A 27,832-nucleotide genomic window follows, 5' to 3' on the forward strand; every position below is an offset into this window, starting at 1 on the left:
AAGTAACACAGTTTTCTTTTCATAATGTTTGCAGTAGCAGTGCAAAAAGATTATTGTCAATTTTGATGTAACATTACATAATAAATTATAGAATAATTATCACCAATTTTTGATTATTGACTATAAATAGCATGGACATGTAGAAAATTTGATTACCATTAGGCTTCATGTCCATGGGAGCTCTGAGTCCCACAATGAATATGCCAAAAAGATAATGAATATTTCACTAAGTGTATAACTTCCAGAAAAAGAAGCTGCTTTTCCAACTCGGGCTGCATTTTAGTCCTGTGTTTCTTTTTTGAAAGTTTGACAGTAATAAGTAACACCGTTTTCCCATAATGGTCATCATGGCAACAGCACCAAATATTGTGTTTTCTTCTATTTTGATGCAACATTACATAATGCTTAACAGCATAATGACCATCAATTTTAAATGATAAAATATACGTGTCATGGATTTTCAGAAAATGTGACTAGCAAGGGTCTTCAAGCCCGTGGAGGTTCTAAGTCGCACCTTGAAAATGTCAATAAGTGAAAAATTAAATTTTCACAAAAAACTGTTAAATTGCCAGAAAAATTTACCAAACAGACTGCATTGCCTACTGAGGCTGTATGTTAGACCCATGTTTCTTTCTTGTAAGTTTGAGAACAGCAAGTGACATGTTTTCCCTTAAATGGTCATCATAGGAGCAGTGCCCTAAATAGGGGTTTCTTCAAATTTTGATGCAACGTTACATAATGTTTAACAGCATAATAACCATCAAATGTTATTAATAAAATATTAGTAACATGGACATTCAGAAAACATGACAAGCAAAGGTCTTCAGGCCCATGGAACTTCAAAGTCACATCTTGAAAATGCCAAAATGTAAACAAGACAGCACTGTCCTGAAATGGGTTTATTTCCATTTTTAACACTTTTTTAACATAAAACAAAATAAACATTTTACTGCCATTTTTATATGACCAACTAAGAAAATTGATGAGATGGGAAAAATATCAATAGAACAGTGTTAAATGTCCAATTTCCTCCATTCTGAGATTCTGAACATAGTGGATGATTGAATCTGACAAACTGCAATGATATGAGTTTATTTCCATTTTTGACACTTTATTACACAATACATGATAACAAGTTTACCATGTTTTTTTACATAATCAACTAACAATGTTGTAAAGATGCAGGAAATATCAAACAAACACTTTTACGCATCTAATTAGTTCAATAATGAGACTGTTAACATGCCTAATAATTGAATCTGAGGAAATCTGAAAAAACAGTATAACTTCTAAAATAATGGCCCGATTATGCTGATTTTCGAACTCAACCTGCATTTTAGTAAGATTGACCACTCCTGTGAATATAATGCCAATTGGCCAATCCGTTTTTCTTATATTGTGTTATCAGTGTTGCATTTATATTGAAAAGTGAAAAAACAGCATAAATTCCCTAAAAATGGCCCAATCATGCTGATTTTCGAACTTGACCTGCGTATTAAGAATTTTCATCAGTTCTGTAAGTTTCAAGTCAAAAGGTAAAATGGTTTTCCACTAATCGTGTTATCGGTGCTGCATATATGCTGAAAAAGTGAAAAAACAGCATAAATTCCCTAAGAGTGACCCGATCATGCTGATTTTCAAACTTGACCTGCGTATTATGAATATTCATCAGTTCTGCAAGTTTCAAATCAAAAGGCAAAATGGTTTTCCACTTATCGTGTTATCGGTAAAAGTGCACGGCGACGGCGACGGCGACGACGGCGACGACAGACGCAGATGATGGCTATATGTACAGACACATCTGTGTCTGTACATAAAAAGGCAAGAATTCATTATTAAACTTCGACATTCATTCAAGATGTAACACGAGACTGCTGCTGTAGTTACTTGGAATATGCAAAATATACTGCCTGTCGTACATGTAGAAAATTGATAAATTGCAGGTTAGGTTCCTTCCTAAAATTTTAACATATTCAAAAACAAATGTCACACTATAAAAAAAAAAGTTAACTGACAAAGGAAAATCACCTTCATCTGCATTTGGCACAATTCAAAAGAACGTGTTTACATTTCGGTTTTGTGTGCCGCCGATACTTGAACACTACTTTGTTATAAAAATATAGCTTGAGAATATACTTTATCGTTCTGTCAAGTGCATTAGTAAAATTATCAACATATCAGCGTATAAACGTCTGTTCATCTTAGCTGTCTCTATGCCTGCTCCTCCCGCCAAATTGGGTAAAGCCGCCGCATCAAGTTTTGAAAACGAGGCCAGATCTAATATTCTCCGAAATAACCGTCATATGAGCCAGTGGCTCCCGGGCTGTACATGTGGTTCATTGCCATATCTAATTTCAGTATGATGTGATTGAACGCAATCCTACTATTATATACTTAACTATATCATGACAATACGAACACGATGAACCACATGTACTCGCATAATATGCGGAACTGAAAACATGGAAAAGGTCAAGGACGTTTCAGATCGCTGACGGTGCGCGCGCGCGCCATCTGGTGTTAAGTCCGCGAATGACCGTTTGCGACAACTGATTGTTGAGTTGGTGTAACTGATTGTTGAGTTGACGTCTGCATTTTTTTCATGAATGGCGCCCCATGCATCGCGCTATTCACGCAAAAAATGCATTGTTGAGTTGCGGTAACTGACTTTTGAATCATTTATTGAATGTTAGATTTTGACGAATGATTAAAATGACCACAACTAATTTAGTAGAATTAAGTTTAGATAGTTTAAGTAGGTTTTGGCTGTTAAATAGTGCCGGTAGATTGTTGAATTGACTTCTGCATTTTTTGCGTGAATGGCGTTCCATGCATTCATGCCATTCACGCAAAAATACATTGTTGAGTTGCGGTGACTAATTGTTGAGTTGTAGTAACTGACTTTTGAATCGTTTATTGATTGTTAGATTTTGACGAATGATTAAAATGACAAAAACTAATTTAGTAGAATTAAAGGGATAATAACTCTTCGTATGAGACCTACATTTCACAATAAAAACCTTGTGAAGAACTCATAGAAATATAATTTATTCTGTTTTACCACAAAAACAGCAGTTATAGCTTTTATTCTGATATTTGAACTTGTCTTTAGACCACGTGACCTCCATTGATGTCTATACTCTGTTAAAATCTCTTAAGAGAAAACCAAACTTTTTAGAAAAAAACCAGGGACTAACTTTGAATATAAAAATGGATTCATTAACCATTGGTAAGTATGGGAAAATTGTTGTTTACTCCAGGAAAATTCATTTTTTGGCCGAAACGAAGAGTTATTATTGCTTTAAGTTTAGATAGTTAAAGTAGGTTTTGGCTGTTAAATAGTGCCGATAGATTGTTGAATTGACTTCTGCATTTTTTGCGTGAATGGCGTTCCATATAGATTAGTTTATTGGCAAACATTTGAAATATAAATTCCCTACACCTACATCTTAGTACATCTTCCAAGATTATTAGTTGCATTTATATCAGTTTGAGGAATCGCCGATATCAATGACTATATCACCCCTAATTATATAGCGACTTAATGTCTGTTCACAGCAAAACTACGTAAAATTTTAATGCTTACCTGAAAACCAAATGCGATACGGTGTCATATCAATTGCATTTTCAGAGCCCTCTACAGATCTACAGATCTTGTTTTCCTGGACGTCCTCTGCTTTTATTGCAATATCTTTTCCCTTGTTATTTACCCTAATGCGGAATTCAAACTGCATCCTGGGACAGTACGTCTCCCTAAGAGTTGACAGCTCTTCGTCGACGGTTTTCCGTGCGTTTAAGTATATGTGAGGTTTTGTTTTGTGTCCAGTAGCGTTTGTTATCATCATTCTCATGGCCTTTTCTTCAATGGCAAGATGGAGCACCGACTGTTTGTCAACCATACGGAAGGAGGCGTGGTCAAACCCAACAACTGGAATGTTATGTTCATAGTCCTGAGCTCTATACTTCCTAAGAAGACGGACGATCAGACGATGAAACAACCCGGTAGGAAACAGAATGTGAGGGAATGCAATAAGCAAATATTTCTGTGGATCCGTCTCAGACAAGGCGTTATTTGCACTGTTATTTGATACCAGCATACTGGGCACGACGAATCTTCTTTTTCCAGACCCGGGCAGAGGGTTTTCAACTGATTGGGATATTTCTAACATCAAGTCGAAATGCAGCATAAGTTGAATGATTTCGGTCTTTTTCTCGGCCATTTTGATTTGTTTTAGATATTCATCAAACACCTCCTCCTTAAGAACCCCTCTTTTCAGATCGTCTTTTAGGAGATCGAAGTGACTGCCTCCGGGTTGACTGCTGGCCGTGGTCATGATGGCAGAAAACACAACTGCTAACCAAAGTGGATCTATTATGACGACATTTTCCAGTCCATCAACTTTGAAGTGTAGGATGTCGCCTTGACGGTGATGGTAAGGAATGAATTTTTCTTGTAATTCTTCATCTGGGAGTCCTACCCTTTGCGCCATTTCCCTCAGTTTTTCAATAGTTATGATGGGGTTTTCTTCACTCTTCTCTGCCAAATTCATTTCCAATTTTATCCAACTCACTGAAAGATGTTGAACGGTAGCAATACTGTTGCTGCTATAACCGCACAAATCTTCGATCGCTCTTTTTATTTCAGCGAACTCCCCATCATCTTCGGCCAAGTTGCTTACGGCAAAATATTGGTAGACGTGGTCCTTGAGTACCTGCTTGTCGTCCAGACACTTCTTGAGTTTATCAAAAATCTTTTCAACCTTGCCCTATGAATGAAAAGATGTTAAGATTCTTTTGTAGTTTTTCACTACTATATAATAATGCTTAAGTGTCAGCGAAAGAAAACATCTACCAGGGTGTGTGTATGTACATGTATATATGTGTATATGATATAGTCCACTTCGTTCAAGTTGAAAAATGGGGTATGTTGCAATGAACCTATAAAATTAGGATAGGGTACAGTGGGCAAGGGACACCCTTTTCCCTCAACATTAAATCATGCCATTCACAAATAGTCACATAGTGAAAAGTTTCTAAATAATTAAGTCACTCATCAGGAATCGCAATGTGATATGGTTGAAGAGATACAAATTATACATAGAATAAGTATGGTAGTAACTGAATAATTGTGATAAGAAAAGCGTTTTCACCTGTGGGCATAACTTGTCCTTATGAGTTCCAATAATCAAGACGTATGGCATGGCATTTTTGTCTTCTTCCCTCAATTTTCCAATAGTGTGCATATGGATTGAGTTTAACCAAAACATAATAAACTCTGAAAAATGTATATAAAGCCTTGAGGTAATTGCAAAGATGAATATTAATCAGTGTTTTCTCCTCAGCATTGCTAAAAAATAACACCCATTAATATAATAATAATAATGTTTCTTATTGGGTGCCTTACAACGGATAATATAACTAAAATCCTTAAAATTACTACAATATTAAAATCTAAAACACTCATTGGAACCATTTAAAATTAACACTACTAAAAACTCAATGTTTTATATACATATATATATATATATATATATATTAAGAGCAATAGAGAGATTTAAAAATGTGGGTCTTTTAATAAAGAAATTACACACAGCTGACAGGCAATTATTTACATGAGGGCCCTGAGTAGTTTATACATGTTAAGATTTATACATAAAGCTCAACAATACCTTTCAGCGTCTTCTCTCCCCTGTATACACGGATTTTATCATCGAGGTCCTGGTCAAGTCGGAATACCAACAAGTAGATGATCCGCTCTGAGAGGAACGTTTGGTGCGTGGTGTAGTAGACATCCTGTCCTGCAAAATCCCAAATTGTGACCTGTTTCTCTGGCTCCACATCTTCTCCTTGGGCAATTTTCTCAATTTTTTCCAATAGCTCCTTGTCAATATCATCTAGATGGTCCCTTTCTGCCACTGCGAGGAATACAATAAGCTATGTCCAAACTAACTGATTTTAGCATAATGCATATTGTTATGTATTGCAATGTGTGCATATTTATCCAAATCATCATATTAATCCCGCAGTATATTGTATAAATATTGTATAAAAATAAATAAATTAGATTGAAAATGCATGTAATAAGTATAATTGGTATCAAGCACCCGATTGAGTTTTCAGCTGATGTGCCTTCTTCAAGGGGGGGGGGGGGGGGGGTTGAGAGAGACTAGACCTTAATCTTTACAGACATGCTTTCAATCTAATTTATTTCATTTGTCAGGCACTGTTCATACATCGACATATCGTCAACATTCTTATACTACTCATGTTTTCTTCCCCAGAGGTATGAGATCCAGTTTCACCTTTGAAAAGGACTGTACAATAAACAGTATGGTTAAAATAAAACTTTTTAGCATAAAAAAGTATCGCAATTATTGACAAAATTTGAATGTATTTAGTGTCAATTAACTTTGTGAAACAGTTATCAAATAAATTAGAAGCTTTCATCTGTTTCTGAAGGTTTATCAGCAATTTGCAAAAAAAAAACATTTTTTTCTTAAAAATGTATCCTCTCTGTTGAATACAAGTAAGCTCAAAACATAACGGGGTGATAAACACTGAATGTTTTAACATTCATTAAAATCAATTAAAATTGTAAGGTATAGTCAATTTTAATGTAACATTATTAATACAGTTTGATGAAAATAAGAATGCAGGAACTCACATACTTAATCGACAAGCTAAGAACAACTCTCGCAGATTATGAGCAAAAGACGGAATCTTGTTTTACTACATGTGCACTACTTACCTGCTGCTCTGTCAGGAGAGGCAGGTGATTCCCTGTCATCAGGGGGAGCGGCTGTAGAATAAAGAGAAGAAGAATATCAAACACCATTCTAGCAGAAAATGACTCAATCTTAAAGTAAACAAAAACGTGGCTAAGATAAAGGAATTTCTTTACAAAATTTTAACATATAACTTTGGGATATTGGTCTATAAATATTGTATAAAAATAAATAAATTACATCGAAAATACGTCTAATAAGATCAAGTATAATTGGTATCAAGTGCCCAGTCTTCAAGGCACATAAGGTATAATGGCCAACAAAAAACACATAGAAGGTGGAATCCCTTGGCAAAAAGAAAAATAATCCTCAGTCATATAAAGAAGACTTATTTTACAGAAAATTAAATTGTCGTGTTTGTACCCAGATAAAACAAGAGGGCAAATCTGTCAAATGTAGACTTGCCCTTCAAGAAATCGACGGAAAATAGCTCTTTTTCAATTTTGAATGGGCACGGTAGAAAATATATAACAGCTAAAGCTCTCAAATTAAGCACATATGTGTGATATCATGTGAAGAATAAGTTCTGTAAATTTCAATCCACAACTCTCGCATATTCTGAGCAATACACGAGAATTTTGTTTTACTACATGTGAACTACTTACCTGCTGCTTTGTCAGGAGAGCCAGGTGATTCACTGTCATCAGGGGGAGCGGCTGTAGAATAAAGATTAGAAGAATATCAAACACCATTCTAACATATATATGTGGAATGGTCAACGAAAAACACATAGAAGGTGGAATCTCTTGGCAAAAAAGAAGAATAACTACAAATATCTGCTTAAATTGCACCAAGATATTCGAGACAATCATGTACAATACCTCTATTTGTCAGCATGTTATTAATATTCTCTTCTGAATCTGGTAGGGATTCCTCTAGTGGCGTTTGGTCCAATACTGTTAAGTCCGGCTCACAAAACGTATCTGAATTCTGTAGTCCAATTGCCATATTTTGTGCAAACTGGTCTTTTGGATCATCTGAGAATAGTTGGAAGGATCATACAGGTAGATCAAGCGTTGTATCTAAATGTACCCTTTCTGAGTGTACGTATCAGGCTACACCATTGAAAAATTCAATTCAATATTGAGTAAAATAAAGCATGGTGTTTTTATGAAACTAGAGGATCAGAGAGGCGATACCGCCTCTGGATATTGTACCACCAGCTGGAGTAAGCGCATTCATATGGACCCCCCCCCCCCCCCAAAAAAAAAAAAAAAAAAAAAAAAAATTGGACACCACCACCAGTCTTGTGCTTGACAAGCTCTATAAAATGCAATAAACAAGAGTTCTCAAAATATGAAAAAAAAAATCGAAAAAACATAACAGTTAAAATGGTCCATTTAAGGAGATGTTCAAATTGACCTGTATTTTCCCAGCACTGATCACTCCTGTGATTTTCTAGACAATAGGCCTATTGGTTTTCCTTAAAATGCATTATCAGTATTGCAAATACTGGTATGCTGACAAAAGAGAAAACCTAGGGACAACACTGGGCAGATCTCTGCTAGTTTTGAAGATATGAAGGGCAAGAAAATAGGCAGAGTTCAGTTTGTGGTAAAAAAGTAGGTCAAAGGTCAATTTCAAGGTCACAGTATATGACTTCCTATATAAGTTCAATAGTAGCTATGGGCATTTCTTTGCCAATGTTGGAGATATGAAGGCCAGGAAACATGCAAAGTGCAGTTCATCATAAATAGTAGGTCAAAGGTCAATTTCAAGGTCACAGTAAGATTGCCAGTATATGACTTCCTATTCAAGTTCAATAGTAACTTTGGACCTACTCTGCCAGTTTTCGAGATATAAGGGATAGAAAATAGGCAGAGTTCAGTTTGTGGTAAAAAAGTAGGTCAAAGGTCAATTTCAAGGTCACAGTATATGACTTCCTATATAAGTTCAATAGTAGCTATGGGCATTTCTTTGCCAATGTTGGAGATATGAAGGCCAGGAAACATGCAAAGTGCAGTTCATCATAAATAGTAGGTCAAAGGTCAATTTCAAGGTCACAATAAGAATGCCAGTATATGACTTCCTATTCAAGTTTAACGGTAACTATGGGTGTATCTCTGTCAGTTTTGGAGATATAAGGGCTGGAAAATTTGCAAAGTTCAGTTAATGGTGAAAAGTAGGTCAAAGGTCAATTTAAAGGTCACAGTTAGCTTACCAGTATATAACTTCCTATTAAAGTTCAATAGTAACTATGGGTGTATCTCTGCCAGTTTTGGAGATATAAAGATCAGAAAACTTCAAAGTGCAGTTCATCATGAAAAGTAGGTCAAAGGTCAATTTCAAGGTCACAGTTAGATTACCAGTATATGACTTCCTATTCAAGTTCAATAGTAAATATGGGCTGATCTCTGCTAATTTTGGAATATTTACCATTTTCCCCACTGAATATTTCAATGTTGTTATTTTTGATATAGAACAATGCCTAAACCATATATCGAAAACAAAAAAATGGACAAAACCTCCAGTATTGCACTTGACAAGTTCTACAAAATGCAATGAACAAAAGGTCTCTGGCATTTACCATTCCAGAATAAAAGTAAGTTTTCAGTTTCGGTATCTAATGGCTGCTTCTCCCGTGAAAATGCACCGATTGACCCCAAATGCCCAAAGATGAAAGGAGTCCCTAATTGTAACCTCTCACTATAACAGGAGAGCTTAGATCTGTATAGTTTCCAAAAAATAGCACAAACAAATATTTTTTGGCAGAAAATTCCCATTTTTAGAAAATTTTGGCTTTTTTGACCTTGAAAAAGAGGTCAAAAGTCAAATCCAAGGGCATATTTGGAATCTCCACATATGACTTTCGGTCAGACTTCTGTAGTAATTTTTCCCATAATTCCTTTGGTTTGGGAGATATTTAGCCTTGAATTTTCAAAAATTTTGACAAGGGTGCGTTTCAACAAGTGTCATGCCCAGGCCAATTAATGCACCAACAGAGACAAAAAAACCAGGGTGTTCAAGTTGAAATTATATGTGACCTAAATCCAAGAGATGGGGACACAGGTCCTTGTGGTCTAGGAGGAGAAGCGGTAACAGTGACTTGTTTCCGGCGCCCGACTGCGGAGCCGGCGGAGCCGCAGGAGCCAGCGGAGCCGGCCGAGCTGTACAAGACGGGGCGGGACTAAAACAATGAGTACCACCAGCGTATATGCTGGTGGTACTATTTATAGTGTTTGTACTGTAGTGGACTGTAGGAGTAGATTGTAAAGTGTCATGTATGTCAATTGATTGATAACAATACAAAGGCACCACTTATTTAGGTACTTTTTCACTCAGCCCCTCGTCTACCATACTAAGATAGGGAAGGACACATTTCGACACCCACACGTACACGTATGTATAATTCCTTATTGTGGATTATGCGGTAAAATTGAAAATGTCTTATCTTCTGATCTTTGTATTCTTTATAAACATATTCCATATGTGTCAAACGTTTTCCTATATTCTGCTTACCTTTTCCTCTGATCCAACAGGATCGGCCAGCTTTATGGACAACACACCTATGGCGGTATATATTCACGCCAGTTGTATTTGCATCTTCTTCTTTGATATATTCCTCATGGATGAGGCGCTTGGCGAGATGAGTCTTTCCCACACCGTAAGGTCCAACAATAGCTACTCGCTGTCGGTATACTGGAATCTTACCACTTTCACACAATCGGCGAAGCCGTTCATTAAACTCACCTGGTAATACAAATGTTATGCTTCAGATTGACAAAAGGACTCATGGATAAGGTGAACGATGATGTTTGCAGACGTTATATTTATTGTGAAGCGATAGCAGAGAGGAAGCGAGAGAAAATCTAGAGAGGTGGATGCCTGCATATGTGCTTGAGAGTAACAGGATGGAGGTGAGTAGTAGCAAGACTGAACAGCTATGTCTAAATGATGATGATGAGATGATGGAAGGAGTGTCAATCAAGAAAGGAAGTGAATTTAAACAGTAAATGAAGGAGCAGCACAGAGGAGGATAATATCAAGACAAAATAGGCTGGGAAAAGGTTATTGGAGTGCTCAATGTATGTTACAGAAATATGTACAGATCGTGCCTACGACCATGTTTGAATCCACCCATTAAAACTACCTTTCCTGTCACAATGTCAAATTTTTAACATAATACTGGTACACTTTCGCTACTGCTACTAAACTGCAGCATACCTTATACACCCCGGCACCAATTCTCTCTGTACCTATCTGTGTATGTCCCTTGATAGATACTCCCCTGTGCTTTAAGTCCCTGCACAAATACTCCTCCATACTATTATACCTATACAACCCCAGCGCCGACAATTCCCAGTACCTACATGTGTATAAGGTACGTCACAGTTTAAATTTCCCGCACCAATACTTCCTGTACTTATATTTTCCTGCACCGATACTCCCCCTTATCGCTCCGCCCCTGCACAAAAACTCCCTCATACCTACTCTAAATTGGTGGAAATGTTTTTTTTTTTTTCAAATGGAAAATGCATTGGGTATGCGTGTGTTATGTAAAATCTCATATTTTCACGATGACAAAAGTCGATAAATCGCAGCTAAATTAAAAATTTTGAATTCAACTGAATTGAGAAATTCCCAAAAATACTATGCTGTGTTATTTATATCAGGGTAAAGCAAACTTTGAGTAAAATAGATTGATAAAAAGGGTGTGTAATCTGGATACTGAATCACTGCTGAAGAACAAAGAGAAGTATACAGACATTTATCAGAAATCACAAAGTCGATTTGCACACAAAGTCTGACGTGTAAGATTGACTATGTTCCAGATTACAATGCGGCGTAGAGTAAGATTGCCAGTATATGACTTCCTATTCAAGGTCACTAGTAACTATAAGTGTATTTCTGCCATTTTTGCAGATAAAAGAGGCAAAAAATTTGCAAGACTTAGTACATGATGAAAAGTAGGTCAAAGGTCAATTTCAAGGTCACAGTTTGGCTGCCAGTATGTGACTTCTTATTCAAGGTCAATAGTAACCATGGGTGTATCTCTGCCAGTTTTTGAGTATTTCACATTTTGCTTCACTACTGAATATCGAAATGTACTTTTTTATATAGCACAACTCTTAACCTACACCGGTACATATCAAAAACAAACAAAAATGGATTCCAACCCCAGTATTAATTGAGCTTGACAAGCTCTACGTAATGCAAAAAACAAGAGGTCTCTTGTATTTAGGGTTCCGGTTTAATAGAGAGTTTTCAGTTTTGGCATCTAACGGCTGCCTCTCCTGTGAAAATGCACCGATTGACCCCAAAATCCCGAAGATAAAGTCCCAAAATGTAATCCCCACACTTAGGTCAGTGTAGTTTCTAAAAATTGGCACAAACATATATATGTTTTTTAAACCCCCATTTTTAGGAGATTTTGGCCTGTTTGACCTTGAGATAAAAACAATATTAGCCGATGAATCATAGGGACAGTATAGCTTCTAAAAACCATCAGATGTAAAAATTGTTGCTAGCAGATGATGTGCTGTAGCAGTGTAAGAGATTTTGTTTACTAGTTAAAAAAAACACTGCAACAGCCTTGATATATATGTGAAGCATAATGATAATACTAAGAAATGGGAATCAACATTTTAGAAAGTTTTTCTCATGATTAAATAAAAATATAAAATAAAAAATAAGTTCTATTGAAAACATCATTTCAACAAGTATTTCATATAGCAAGAGATATTTGGTGCAGTTGTATCAGTTTTGTAGGCGACACTGATGTTTGTTTAATTTAGACTTGAAATGGCAATCAGCATACATGTATATTGTACAATGCTAAATATCTGCTTGGCCCAAACATTTGTTGAGTTGGTTTAATAACAAGTTTATTTTTGTTTCCATTTGATGGTGTTTGCATCATAATGTGGTGAAATGTATCATCATACATGTATTATGTATCACTATTATGATTATTACATGAAGTTTTTTTCTTTAGTTAATAACTTATCAACCTACAAATACATATGCCATTGTACTGAATCTGCCTGGCTTATAGACTGTTCAGAATAAATTTTATCAACATCCATATTTTTTTTAAATTTGGAGAAGACCAAGTACATTTGGAGCAGGCGGCTGTTTGGGGTCCGCCATATAGATAAACGTCCCAATAAAATGTTCGTCCCGATAGATACGTCTCTATACATACACGTCTCAATAGATTTACGTCTCGTTAAATTTACGTTCCGATAGATCCACCAACAGATTCCTATAAACCCACGTATCTTTAGATCCAGGTACCGCTAGATCCATCTATCTGACATTGTAATCGGCTAAAAGGCCCATATCAACTTGCGTTGTGAAATTTAGAACACATTTTTATGTTCTTTTTTGTTTTGTTTTGTTTAGAACACATTTACATGTAAATTCAGAACACTTTTTACGTGTTTGAATGTTACATTTTGAGAACGCTTTAAACAGTGTTCTGACGCTAGAACAGTAATTAAGCGTTGTGAAATATAGAACACACTTTTGTTCTTTTTATGTTCTTTCACTGAGTATTGTGTGAAAACGATCTAGTAGAATAATATATTGCTGACTGCGTACTGTCGTTTTAAAGAAGTGCATTTTATGTACTGAGTAGTATACCAACCATTTCGAGCAATAGTGTACCTGTAATGGATCTATCGGTATTTGGATCTAAAAATACGTGGATCTATAGGTATGCGGATTTAAAGGACGTGGGTTTATGAGGACGTCATATCTATAGGAATGCAAATATATAGGACAGCAGAAAAAAATCGGATCTATCGGTATTTAAATCTAAAAAGACGTTTTTTCCGTTTTTCTTTTATGTATCTATCGGTAACGGGAGTATAGGGACGTGTAATATTTTGGGACTAAATTTTATCCGTACGTACCCGGCTGTTTCACAATCAGGGTGAACAATTAAATGTGGTTAATGTTACAAGTGTCTGATAAATTAACAATTTATGATTAGAGATTGCTGACAGACTGATATCAAAGACACTGTTCATAGGAGCAAAATAAAAAAAAGAATTATAATAATCGGACTACAATTTACAAAAATATGGCCAATTTTGCGTATTATGAATATTCATCAGTTCTGTAAGTTTCAAGTCAAAAAGTAAAATGGTTTTCCACTTATCGTGTTATCGGTGCTGCATATATGCTGAAAAAAGTGAAAAAACAGCATAAATTCCCTAAAAGTGACTCGATCATGCTGATTTTCGAACTTGACCTGCGTATTATGAATATTCATCAGTTCTGTAAGTTTCAAGTCAAAAGGTAAAATGGTTTTCCACTTATCGTGTTATCGGTGCTGCATATATGCAGAAAAAAGTGAAAAAACAGCATAAATTCCCTAAAAGTGACTCGATCATGCTGATTTTCGAACTTGACCTGCGTATTATGAATATTCATCAGTTCTATAAGTTTCAAGTCAAAAGGTAAAATGGTTTTCCACTTATCGTGTTATCGGTGCTGCATATATGCAGAAAAAAGTGAAAAAACAGCATAAATTCCCTAAAAGTGACCCGATCATGCTGATTTTCGAACTTGACCTGCGTATTATGAATATTCATCAGTTCTGCAAGTTTCAAGTCAAAAGGTAAAATGGTTTTCCAATTATCGTGTTATCGGTAAAAGTGCACGGCGACGGCGACGGCGACGACGGCACCGACGGTGACGACGACAGACGCAGATGATGGCTATATGTACAGACACATCTGTGTCTGTACATAAAAATATGGCCAATTATGTGTCCAAAAAGTACCTATTTCTAGCTGTTACGATGGGTCATTTTCAGCTTAGGTCATAAATATGATGCACTAGCTCTTCATGTCAATGATTTATGGTGAATATGATATTGGTGTATAATTCCCACAACATATATGTCTTCTCCCCTAGCAGGTTCTTCCAAAGATATGTTCTGAGTAAAAATTATTTTAAACCATTTTGCTGAAACAGGCTTTTGTACACATTTTACTTATTTTTGTTAATGCAATGAAAAACATAGTTGATAAGGCCAAATATTACACCTGCGTGATAATAAGATAAATTTACCATGTTATGACTTACACATAAGAAAGGAGTTGTGCATATGTAACAATTATTATTAATGCTATGGTATTTATAATCATGAACCCCTTGATGTCTCCCCCCCCCCCCCCCCATCTATTTTATTTAGTAATCACAGCATATTCTGTCTGATTTTATTATTCTATAAGACATCCCCTGCACATGCCATACAAACAAACTGGCAGCTTGGCCAATTAACTTGGTCAATTAACTTGCCCATTATGCTGTTAACAAAACAAACACCATAAAGAATGGGCCTAGCCAGGGCGTAATAAACATGGGGTCTGGGCTTTTTATGCATGGGACTAGATTTGGTCGGGGCCTTTGACATAAATATGTGGGTCCATCAGCATGAAGTTTAAAAAGTCCAAAAAGGTGGTCAAAACCATTTCATCAATGTTTTTATCCAGTATAATAATAATAATAATAATAATAATAATAATAATAATAATAATAAATAAATAAAAATGCATTTAACTTTTTGTGTTACATAAAAATGTGTTTAGTTTTGTATATTTCATTATAATTTGCATGCTGTGACAGTATGAATGCATGTACTATTTCTTTGTATTCCAAACCCAAGGTCACTGTTGTGTATGAATACACTACTTCCTGTGAAAAGTAGTTCCATTTCATGAAAAATGGTCGTCTGCTAGTTTTATTTGCAAATAACAATCCACAAAATCAGGAAAATAAGGTATCATCCAAAGTACTTCAACATTTAATTTATTTGTGTGTGTTAACAACAAACTGGTGATGAAATGTCTTTGAATCTAGAAGTGGTAAGACATCGAGAAACTTGACAAAGTACATAAAATTTGAGAATTTAGGTATATCTAAGCTTTCATGAACAGCTACAAGATGAAGAATTGGACTGTTCTGTTGTGAGACTTGAGTTGTTCTTTACTGGCAAATGGACAAGAAGTTCAGGGATTAAACAATATAAGATTTTTTCTTTTGACTTAATAAAAATACAAATAAAGCATACTGTAAATTCCATTAAAAAGAGTTCTTCATCATTATTCAAAATCCTAATCACTAATGGGTTCATAGAAATTGGTCAGTAACAGTAAAGTATTAACTATAGAAAATGTCTCCACTCTACATACATTTTTACTAAAGCACAGCTGTGTGCTCACTGAATTTAAATATATGCTTAAAAAGTTTTTTTATTGAAATAAAGGCAAACATATTTATGGATAAAAACATTGTAAGACTAATAAACTTTCAAATATTTTACATAATAATCATATCTACCCACAGTTAATACATGTTACTGACCTTGTTTCAGTTCAATATACGTGAATGTATGAACATTGCCGCTCCACTCTCCCACCACCAGTTGACCAGTAGCAGGGTTGATGACTACTGCACTGGGATACAACCCATCATCCTTAGTGACAATGTATCTGATAAACTGTCCCTGTGGACTCAGTGCCACTATACTGTTGTTACTGTCAGCAATGAAGATGTGACCATAGCTGTCTGTGCACACTCCACATGGATACCTCAGTTCACTGCCTTCTCTGCTGCCGTCACACTGGTACAGATGATCACCAGTAGGTGACAGCACATGTACACAGTGTCCCCCCATGTCACAGTCTGATATCACAATGTTATCATTCACACTGTTCACTGTGATGTACACTGGGTATCTACACATACTGAGTGGAATAGTGTTCAGGAGCTGTCCACTGTCTGCATGGAATGTGAAGATGGACATCTTTTCTCCGTCACAAACCATCACATGACCTTGTCTGTTCAGTGTAATACCCCATGGAACCTCCAGTAGACCCTGACCCATGGTTGTCACCTGCTGACCTCTGGTGGAGTACACTTGGACACAACTGTCACCCAGTGATGTTATATACAGGTGACCAGTCTGTGACACAGCCACATCACATGGTTTGTTTACTTTAATGTCAAACTTAAATTGTCCTTCATGTGTGAATATTTTTGTTCTGTTGTTCCACTTATCCACAACAAACATGTGTTCCTTATCTATGGCTAACCCAGTTATGTTGGTTATTTCTCTATCATCTTCCAGTTTAGCACTGAAGGAACGCACACATTCTGCCTTCTCTAAGAAAACATTAGGATGTGTAGCTAATGTTGTATTTGTTTCCTGTTTAGCTAATGGAGGTTGTGTCTGTACTGTCACCTGTCCTGATCTTGGATTTACACCTCGTCTAGACTGCCCTAACATGGCTTCCATTCCGACAGTAGATCCTGTAATATTTCTGTCAGCGATTGCTAAACTTTATGTTTACTTCTGGTGCTGCAGCTTGGAGATCACAGTAACATAAACACTTGCTCCATATACCTACAAGTCGGTCAGATCATATCTCTTTCTTTGTCAAATATGTTCAACATTATCCCACAATCTCCGTCCTGTTACTTCCTGGTTGTTGAAGAAAATGGCGCCTCATTCATATAGACCATAATCCTTTGCGCAACACGACTTCCGGTATTTTTTTATAGCAAAACTATAGACGCACAAAAGAAATGCCGTACAAAGGTAACTGGAAAATGATTATTTGATTTCAGATAAAAAAAAAAGACATGCGTAAAACTAATATGTCTCTTCACAGTTATCACCTTTAACAGTGTTTTTTTTTTTTATTTTTTTTTTTTATTTTATTTCATTTATTATCATTATTTATTTTATTTTTATTATTTTTTTTTTTTTGTTACACACACTGGACAATAGAAGTGAACCAATACTTTGGGGGAGATAAATGACTCTGGAATGATATGCTCCTGGTATCATTTTATAAACATCAAATTTCACAAAAAAAAAAAAAAAAAAAAAAAAAACATAGTACAGCGGTTTTATACTCATTAGTCATATTAAGAGCACCCTGAGCTTCAGAGATAACTTGACACTAACCTCTTCACTATGGCCTATCTTCATCGTGTCAAGTTAGGCTATAGTGAAGAGGTTAGTGTATTAAGAGTAGACCCAGGCATTATAACTTTCATTACTCTGCAGGGGGTGACACTTCTTTTGTCCAGTGTGTTTATTTACCTAATTTTTGCAACTCTGTGTATTTACAATATGTTTATTTACCTCCTTTTTTATTTCCCTCAATTTTCTGCCGCCATCCCTATCATGCGCATTTTTGAGCCACAATTTGATGCATGTGTCTTATTCAGTCTCGGTAGCTCTTTTATCTACCTGCATCTGTGAAAATATAAAAAAACTTAACTTAATCCTCCTATCTTAACAGTGCTAAATTGGACAGTAAACAAAAATGGTTAAAACAGGAGCTACAAAACGGAATGGTCTTATCAAAGGACAGAAATAGGTTGATATGCGTTTATCCTTAAGAGAATGTATGTAAAAACCATAAAAAGACAGTTGTTCAGAAGAAACAACCTTTATATTGAACTGTAACTTTACTTCAGGATCATTATAATACAATTAATATGTAAAAATATATCTGAGCAAACATTATTTGATCATTACGAAATGCAAACATTCCATTGCTTTTAAAGGGCCGGGTTTTTTAGTGCAACCTTTCTGCCCTTCCCAATCCAGTTACACTGGCATGCAATATGTTAGTTTTAAAAATAGTAGACATGATCCTATCTACACTGTACCATTTCCTTGGAGGAAAACCCTCCCAGTGTGGCAAGGTGGTTTGACCTTTGAAATAAATATAAAATAGCCTATTCTTAATTAGTAAAGCACATTTATATATATACATAGGCTACAACAAATGATAAGTGTTCAGATTAAAGTGTTATATTAATCATTGATCAAATAACCACTATTTTAAAAATCAACGTATTATTTATTCCATATGTAGATTCAGCACAACAATCACTACATTAATTTTAATCATACTATTTTTTTTAACTTACCAGTAATTTCATTATGCTTATCTTTAAGTATGTTTTCAACCCTTGCCACATCTTCTCTAGTCTCCATAGGAAATGCAAACTCGTCAGTTGAGACAATATTGTCATCAGGACTTCTGTTCTGTTTCAATTTTTGCTCTAACCTTGTAAGAACAATAATGTTATTCTTCAGCATAGCTTTAATCTGCAGGAGGGTGGTGAAGATGAAACGATCTCTGAAAACCATAATACGAATAATTCATCAGTAAAGAAATCAGATTGGAATTAATGAAAATTCGTTAAAATGACTACCAAAATGCACCATGTGCACTTCCTTATGTCTAGACTTAATTTAATTATCTGCCTTTTTAAAAACATGAAAAATCTTAACATTACAAATATGCATATATATGCCAGATATTGGTGGTCAACTTGAATGTAAACTGTATTATCTCTAGACATATTTGGTCAGTTATAAACGACCAATTTTTCCATATATTTTCTTATTCATCACCTTTCTACATGATCCGTAGGAAATTAATGGCTACTTCACCATCTTTATAATTTTCAGTTAACCTGAATAAAAAAAATACTGTTAGTAGTAATTTATCTCAGCGAGGGTTTTATTTATTTATTTATTTATTTTAACAAATTTAAGCGAGTCTCTTGAGAATTTAAACGAGCCGCCTCGCTGCTGTGAATACAGAGGAGACCGTGATGTGCAAATGTTTTGAAATAAATACTATTTCAAGAAAAGATCCCTGGCTTCATATATATATATATGTTAAAAGGCCAAAAAGCTCGCAGTCTTCAAACTAATTAAATTATTATCACTTAACAATGCCTCACAATTAAACAACTTCGGGAAATACCTACAGTGTGCATCGGAGCTAAGATTAGCGTCAGTAGCCTATAATGAATTATTGTTATTATTATTTTTATTTGTATCAGTAGTAGTTTTTGTTGTAGTGGTAGTTCATTGATATGACTTTATATTGTTACTGTATTCCATTCTGATGAGCCGTTGGGGTCAAGGGTTTAATAAATTGAAATACGAAATAAAGGTGGCGATCACAACTACCAAATTGAGTGAGCAATTAGTCGCATCTGTCTCGTTGGAGTGCAGCGCAGTTTTCAAGTCATTACATATGTCAGACGTTTTGCCGATATTTCAATAATAATATTCAGCTAGGCAGGACCACATTACCCTAGGTTCTAGATTCCGGTATTGCCAGCTCGATCTTGATTTCATATATAACCCATAGTAGCAATACCAGGTAGGCCTACTAGTAAAAGCGACTCCACCACAAGGTATATTTAGCAAGCTAGTTTTTACGTTGCTCTGACACTCAGGGTAGACCACATAAGAAAAAGGGCCAATGTTCACTGGTAATATTCCAAGGTTTATTTTAAGATGCATGCATGCAAACTTTGCTTTTTCCAATTGTTATCAATATAATTCATAAATCTATTATGGGTCTTTTCCATTTTAATTGTTATCAAAATGAAATTTACGTAAATAAAAGCCACAGAAAACCCTTCATAACACATTGATTAACTACATTTTTATTTTTTTTAAATATATACACTTTGAAAATGTATACCTTTTAATTGACTCGATCTTTTCAAGTGGCAAAAATACCAAACTTTCAAATACAAAAGACGAATCTTATAATCAATTTTTTTCATACCTATATCTCATAGGGCTATAGTAGGCCTAGGTGGAGCTTTCGCGATTTGTTTCTTCCACTCAATAACAATGTACTAATTTCCAGAATTTATTTTTTAAAAAGCTGTTTTATAAATCAACATTTTTCCTACATGTAGGCCTACATTGAAAAGATCTGGCAATCAGTGTATTTAAATATTATTAGGCTTACCTATTTTACATGAAATATAGTGAAATCGAAGCCCAGTGGCAGCAGTCAGGCGGAGTAGAGTGATCGACGCAGACGTCACGTGCAGCCGTCGCGTGCAGTAGGTCTACGTCACGTAAATTTTATAGGCCAATGAAATGCTTGGAAATTGCGCACTCCCAAACGAGTGAACAAAGGTAAAAAAACACTTCCGCCGAAATGAGGTAACGTTATTACAATACGCATACGCGTATTTGAAAAAAAAAAAAAAAGCTACACTTTACAATTACGATGAGAAAATCGCGAATGGGTCACCGGTGGACCGGTCACCAGCTACATTACCAACGGCAATCTTCCACCAGCTAACCACGAGCAGTAGGCCCTTGTATCATAATGTCGTTAATTGTATGACCTGTTTATTTTATGTAATAAAGACGCTTGACGACACCACGCCATCTTGGAGTCACGTTGTTACATGCTACCAGAAGTGAATCCGAGCAATCGATAGTAATCGGGACAATTTATCTTTTGAAAATGGAGCGTATCAAACCTCCTTCGCCCCTGCAGTTGCAGAGCGGGAATATTTCTGTGGCTTGGCGGAAGTTCATAGAACAATTCAACTGGTATTTAGAGGCCATTGACGCCAGCGAAGCTACAGACGCGCGAAAAATCGGATTGCTATTAACAGTGGCTGGGGGTGAGGCCCAAGACCTTTACCGCACTTTCACTTATGACGAAGAGGGAGACGAAAAGATCTTTGAGAAGGTAGTGGAAAATTTTAAGAGGTTTTGCGAACCGAAGAAGAATGAAATATATGAACGATACTGTTTCAGAACACGTGATCAGCAAGTCGGTGAAACTTTTGAGCACTACGTAACGGATTCCAAAAACAAAGCAGATACGTGTAACTTTGGCATTTTAAAAGAAGAAATGATCAGAGACCAGATCGTTGTCGGCATCAGAGACCTCAGACTGAAAGAAAAACTTCTCCGAACGGAAGATCTAACCCTCCAGAAAGCCGTACAGACGTGCATGGCCGCGGAAACCTGCCAGGAGCAAATGAAAACCTTCGGGTCCTCTACAGAGGCGGTGGTCAATGCGGTGCGTAGTAAGAAGGTCAGTCATGGTTATAAAAGAAGTAAACCATTAGAAGCCACTGGTAAAAGTCGTCAAAGCCGTGAAATCCCATGTAGCAGTGACAAGCCTCGTAACAGTAAATCTTCTACTAGAGAGTGTTGCAGATGTGGTGGGGACCACAATAAATACAAGTGCCCGGCATGGGGCAAGATGTGTAGAAAATGCAAAGGATGGAACCATTTTGCAAATAAATGTAGAACAGACAGTAAAGTACATACTCTGAATGCTGTATCTGATGAAGAAGATGAAGAAGAACTATTTGTTTCCACAGTCAGAACTGACCGATCAAAGTGTGAGTGGATAGCTCCAGTGAGTGTGAATGGCACAGTTATACCCTTGAAAATAGACAGTGGCTCTCAAGTGAACATTCTGAGTATCGATGAGTACAATTTGTTAAGACAGAAACCAAGACTGTACAGTACTAACACTAAACTGAGTGCTTATAACAATACTAGCATTGCTACAAAGGGTATATGTTATGTAAATCTGACTCTAAAGTCAGGAAAGAAAATAAATAATGTAAAATTTTATGTAGCAAACCAAGACTGTGTATCAATACTAGGAGCAGGAGATAGTGAAAAATGTGGTTTAGTAATAAGAACTAGAGATGTCAGAAAAGTATATGGCATTACAGAGGGTGGTTTAACAAAGGAATACATCAAAGAAAAGTACGGTGATGTATTTACAGGCATTGGTTGCCTGGAAGGTGAAGTTTGTATTAAACTCAAAGACAATGCAAAGCCAATAATATGTGCAGCTCGTAAAGTACCTTTTGCTTTGAGAGATAAACTCCAGAAAGAGTTGGAAAGATTGGCAAGTCAGAACATAATAAAGAAAACAGATGGTCCCACAGACTGGGTACTTCCCTTAGTATTAGTTGAAAAAGCTAATGGTAACCTTAGAATATGCATGGATCCTCTAAGATTGAATGAATATGTCTGCCGAGAACATTATCATTTACCAGAGAAATCTGAAATAGAGAGTGACATGGCAGGTGCCAAGTGTTTTTCAAAACTGGACCTTCGTCATGGTTTCTATAACCTTAAGTTAGATGAGCAAAGCTCCAGGTTGTGTACAGTGGCTACACCGTTTGGTAGATATTCATTTCTTAGGATGCCATATGGGGTGAAAAGTGCACCAGAGATTTTTCATGCTAAGATAGCTCAGTTATTTGAAAATGAGAAAAATGTGAAAGTTTTTATTGATGATATTGTGATTTATGCTGAAACATGGTCAGAGCATAATAGAATTTTACAACGTGTGATGAATATTGTACAGAAAGCAGGCGTGAAGCTCAATGGAGACAAATGTGAAATAAGTTGTACTGCTTTAACATTTCTAGGTGATTGTCTTACAGAACATGGTATAAAGCCAGATCCATGTAAAGTCAGTGCTATAAACAATATGCCTGATCCAACATGTAAGGAAGAATTACAAAGAGGGCTAGGTATGATTAATTACTTATCAAAATTCATGCCCAATTTGTCAGAGAAGACTACGAAACTGAGACATTTGTTATTGAATACTGTAGACTGGAATTGGTCTGATGAACATAAGAAAGAATGGGACTGTTTGAAAAATATGATCAGGAGTGACAAAATATTACAGTACTTCGATCACAACAGGAAGACGAAAGTATCGTCAGATGCTTCCAAAAGTGGACTTGGAGCAGTTTTACTACAGTTACATGAACATGAGTGGAAACCTGTTGCATTTGCTTCTAGGGCAATGACAAAGACAGAGTGTAGATATGCACAGATAGAAAAAGAATTGCTAGGAATGGTATTTGCTGCAGAGAAATTTCATGAATATATCTATGGTAGAGCAGATGTGATAGCTGAGACTGATCACAAACCTTTGATATCACTTTCTAGTAAGATATTGAGTGACTTAACTCCACGATTACAACGTTTAATGTTAAGGCTTAGAAGGTATGACTTGAAATTTGAATATAAGCCTGGCAAGTATCTTGTAATTGCAGATACATTATCTCGTGCATATGAACCAAGTCAGAAAAGTGACACTGAAAAAGAAATTGAATTGCATTTGGACATGATTAGAGAATCCAAGTGTTTTAGTGATCCTATGTGGAAAAAATTGGCTATGGAAACTGAGTCAGATGAAACTCTGAATTTGGTAATGAAGGCAATTCACAATGGATGGAACTCTTATAGGTTTTTGAAACCATATTTTCATTTTAGAGAGAATTTAGCAGTGATTGATGGTGTTATTGTACATGGTACAAAAGTTGTAATACCAAGTTCAATGAGAAAAGATATGTTACACAGAATACATGAAGGTCATTTGGGTATTGAGAAATGCCTTAGTAGGGCAAGAGTATTATATTGGCCCAACATATCTCGTGATGTCACTGACACTGTTAGTAGATGTAGTATTTGTCAAAAGTTTAGGTATAGGCAGCCTAAAGAGCCTCTCACCGAGCATGAGGTTCCAGTAGAACCTTGGACAAAAGTAGGAGCTGACTTATTTTGTTTTCGAGGCACAAATTACTTGATTGTAGTAGATTACACGTCAAATTATCCAGAAATTGCTAAATTAGAAAATTTGAGTAGTCGGTGTGTGATCAACCATTTCAAAGCTATCATAGCTAGGTATGGAATTCCTAGAATTGTTGTTACAGATCCAGGAAAACAGTTTGATTCCTATATGTTTACAGATTTTGCTAATGTATATGGATTTAAACATATCCAGAGTAGTCCAAAGCATAGTCAAAGTAATGGCAAAGCTGAGAAAGGTGTTCAGATTGTCAAAAGAATGTTAAAGAAGACCAATGAATCTGGTGAAGATCCATATTTAGCACTGTTGAATTATAGAACTACACCTTTGTCTGGTGAAAATAGTCCTTCAGAAATAATGATGGGAAGGAAAGTTAGAAATAGATTACCAGATGTAGTTGAACATAAAAACAAGGATTTGATGAGGAATAAGGAAAATAGTAAAAATAAAAAATATTATGATGTTGGTGCAAAACTGTTAAAACCTCTGCACCAAGGTGATGTTGTAAGAGTTCACAGAGAAAGAAATACAGGTGTTTGGAGTGATAAAGGTAGAATTTTAGAGGAAAATTCTCCAAATTCTTTTAATGTTGAACTTGAAAATGGAACTGTATTAAGAAGGAATAGACGTGATTTACTTTCAACAAAAGAACCATTTGAGTTGAAGCCTGAAGTAGATATTGATATGGAACAGAGTCCTTCTCAGGGACAAGTTAATGTTATGCCACAAGTTGTAACTCTACCTGATGTCAAGACTCGTAGTGGTAGAAACATTGTTAAACCAAAGAGACTTATTGAAGAGTGTTAAAAGACATTGTTTAGTTATTGAGATAAGGAGAACAAACAATGTAGATTAAAGCATAAGATACTTTATTTAGAAACATTTTTTATTGTAAAAAAAAAGGAAGATGTATCATAATGTCGTTAATTGTATGACCTGTTTATTTTATGTAATAAAGACGCTTGACGACACCACGCCATCTTGGAGTCACGTTGTTACAGCCCTACACCAGTGGTCCACCGGCGGCTCTAAACGGCAACCAACCACCAGCTAACCACCAGCAGTAGGCCCTACACCAGTGGTCCACCAGTGGCTGTTTGCTGTTTATAGCCGCAGGTGACCCACTGGTGGCATGTTATCTGGCAGGCGGGTTACTTGTCGATACGTCCCCGCACCGATACTCCCCCGCACCGGTACATCCCCACAATTACAGATATAGGCCTACTGCAGGGAAGTATCGGTGCGGGGGAGTATCGGTTCGGGGGTGTACCGCTGCGGGGATCTATCGGTGTGGGGTTGCATCGATGCGCATTAGGCCTATACAAAAAATTACTAAGGGGGATTATCGGTGCGGGGGGTATCTACATGACCGCTGGAGGCTGACCTGGGGTGCATTTGACCACGTGAGGGTGTTAGATGAGTTGAGAGGAGATTACGTTCGTGCTTGTTTTGTGCTTGTTTGTTTTGTTCTTCAAGTCCGACCTGAGTCCGATGTCCATTTTTTTTTCACCACAGCCAGGTCAAGTTCACCAAAAATTCCAGCAAAATTTCGGCCCGCCTCTTTCTCTCTTATCTTATAGGTGGAAATATGGGGATATTGTAGTGGGCTATTTAACAGATACATGTACGTCGAGGAGACACACTTTTTACAAATTTTTGTAAAAGCAAAAAAGAAAAGTATCAAAAATATCAATGTGACAGATGTCCTGACCTGTAGTGTCCTTTTCTCCCAAATGTAATGTATACCACACGGCTGGAGAGTTTATTTTTGAAAGCGGAGGTAGGAGTTATAAGGCAAAATACACACACGTTTTCTCTTTCTCTCTCTCTCTCTCTGATCATTCAATAGCTTTTGGGCTTTAGTTCCTTAACTCATTTTTTTCATTTCTATATGAGATTAGACCTCGACCCCGCATTATGGAACGACCCCGGATTATGGAACAAAACCGGAAGTTTGCCCTTTTTACCCAGCATGCGGAGCGTAAAAAATCCCCGTTGCCACGAAAGTTTCAAGCGTCTGCTACAATGTATCAAACGCGCTATGCAGACGCATGTTACGACCTGATACAATAGAAGTGTTAGCGTTTGAAAGTTCGTTGTTCTCAAATTTGATAAAATTAATAATGAACTTACGTTTATTCAAGCAAGTTTTAAAGCCGTTTATCGTCCGCTTTCGTCTGCACGTGTTACTGTCAGTTTCCGATCTCGATTTCTAACTTTTTCATACTGGTTACGGGTAGGCCTACATCGATCGCTGTGGACGTAAACACGGCCGTCTTTTACTGCTATAAGTATTGTAGCCTAACTTGTCTCATCCCTTAGCCTATTGTTTGTATTTCTTGTTCTCGGCTTAATGAAATTATTTCAAAACATCCACTTTCAAGAGGTTGAAGTAGGTTATTCCAAGATCTCATAAAAATGCCTTTGATGTTGGGCATAGCTGTGGGTGCTTTCTGCTCACTGTAAACTGCCGCTAGAGAACGCTACGAGCGCTATTAGACTCAAGCGACTTGTGAAATAAATAAATTTGTTCTCACAAAATAACACTTAATGTTGACTTTTGTATTGACATTATGAGAGAAAAAATCGTTACTGACCTTTTTCATGCTCGATAAATTTCAGCATGTCAAAGAGGAAATTATAGGCCCACTCTTATTCAATATCAGAGGCGGCACGTAGGCCTATAGGGCCTATTTGAGGTGCCAAAGAGGATCATTTTAAATCATATTTCAGGTAGGCCTACACAAATAACACATGATTGATCTTTGTTGTGATGAAAAAAAATATATTAGACTTATGAATCATTTAGGGCCTACTAGGTTTGCGCCTTTTCTGGGAGTTTTATCTTTAAAACTTCTTATTTCAACTATCTCTATCCAGTATCTTCTTCTTCTATTTTTCTTAAATATAGGCCTACCACAAGTGCTCTCAAGGGAGGTGGTCATGGGAAGTTGGCCCTCAGTCACTCTGATGAGGCAGCTCTAGTCCACTACTGCCTTATTATGAGTGACTGGGGGTTTCCCCTCACCAAAGACTTGGAGTCTGCAAGTTTGCTCTGGCGGTGGGAAAACAAAGGGATAGGCCTATGGGCTTTTCAGCGTCGAACGGCTGGTGGGGTCGGTTCATGAATCGACATCCCGAGTTGTCCCTTAGAAAACCGGGAAGGATAAATAGGTGCAATATAGTGAAATAAAAAACATGCTAAATAAATGAAAAATAATGAGAAAATGAATTTTGTCTTCAAATAAAGATTTGTTCGGATATCGGATAATAAGAAAGCATTATTTAAAGACTTGAAAGAAAGAAAGAAAGAAAGAAAGAAAGAAAGAAAAGAAGAGCTGTAGAAAAAATGAGAAAAGCCGAAGATGGCGCTAAGCGAAGAATATAGAAAGAGGAGAAGAGAAGAGCGGGCGTGGAAAGGAAGAGGAAGAAGGCTGAGGTACGAGAGCGAAAGGCACAGAGGGCATTGGAGGTGAAACGTACGTAGAAAAGAGAAGAAGGAAGAAGAGAGAAAAAAGAATTTTTACGTTGCGTTGTTTGTAAAGCCTAGCTAGGTCCGAACCGAACGTACAGGCTGCTACGTGTGGTCTACGGCCAAAAAAATGGGAAAAACTTGGGAGTTCGTGCGTGAGGAGCACATCCATCGTGCGACTTTTG

General features: G+C 36.5%; 3 protein-coding genes across 3 annotated transcripts in view; 1 reads left to right on the plus strand and 2 right to left on the minus strand.

The window, feature by feature from the left end:
• LOC106164607 (uncharacterized) overlaps positions 1–12,857 on the minus strand; it is a 39,613-nt gene extending 26,756 nt beyond the window's left edge. Inside the window, exons 1-7 of the mRNA XM_086995668.1 lie at positions 10,245–12,857; positions 7,607–7,762; positions 7,391–7,441; positions 6,749–6,799; positions 5,670–5,915; positions 5,151–5,275; positions 3,587–4,766 (exon numbers count right to left, since the gene is read on the minus strand). Of these exons, the coding sequence (XP_086851794.1) occupies positions 3,587–4,766; positions 5,151–5,275; positions 5,670–5,915; positions 6,749–6,799; positions 7,391–7,441; positions 7,607–7,733 (1,780 nt within the window). The 5' untranslated portion in view covers positions 7,734–7,762; positions 10,245–12,857. The remainder of the gene's footprint in view (positions 1–3,586; positions 4,767–5,150; positions 5,276–5,669; positions 5,916–6,748; positions 6,800–7,390; positions 7,442–7,606; positions 7,763–10,244) is intronic.
• Positions 12,858–16,095: 3,238 nt separating this feature from the next.
• On the minus strand, positions 16,096–17,037 carry LOC147760007 (E3 ubiquitin-protein ligase TRIM32-like). The gene has a single exon (XM_086995669.1). It carries the CDS (start codon positions 17,035–17,037, stop codon positions 16,096–16,098), a length of 942 nt encoding a protein of 313 aa, XP_086851795.1.
• A 4,018-nt stretch (positions 17,038–21,055) lies between these two features.
• LOC147760008 (uncharacterized) lies at positions 21,056–25,154 on the plus strand. Its single transcript, XM_086995670.1, has 2 exons — positions 21,056–23,957; positions 24,465–25,154. The coding sequence occupies exons 1-2, from the start codon at positions 21,056–21,058 to the stop codon at positions 24,980–24,982; spliced, it is 3,420 nt and encodes a 1,139-aa protein (XP_086851796.1). The 3' UTR covers positions 24,983–25,154.
• Positions 25,155–27,832: the final 2,678 nt, after the last annotated feature.

The sequence above is a fragment of the Lingula anatina genome, chromosome 9 (assembly GCF_051362555.1).
Source record: "Lingula anatina isolate TDL-2025a chromosome 9, LinAna3.0, whole genome shotgun sequence".
Taxonomy (NCBI): domain Eukaryota; kingdom Metazoa; phylum Brachiopoda; class Lingulata; order Lingulida; family Lingulidae; genus Lingula; species Lingula anatina.

Excerpts from the sequence above, each read along its gene's own strand:
- LOC147760007 (XM_086995669.1), bottom strand. The coding sequence starts at position 17,037 with ATGGAAGCCATGTTAGGGCAGTCTAGACGAGGTGTAAATCCAAGATCA.
- LOC147760008 (XM_086995670.1), top strand. The coding sequence starts at position 21,056 with ATGGAGCGTATCAAACCTCCTTCGCCCCTGCAGTTGCAGAGCGGGAAT. Across the intron at positions 23,958-24,464 it reads GTTACACAGAATACATGAAG|ATCCATATTTAGCACTGTTG; the intron begins GTCATTTGGGTA and ends AATCTGGTGAAG.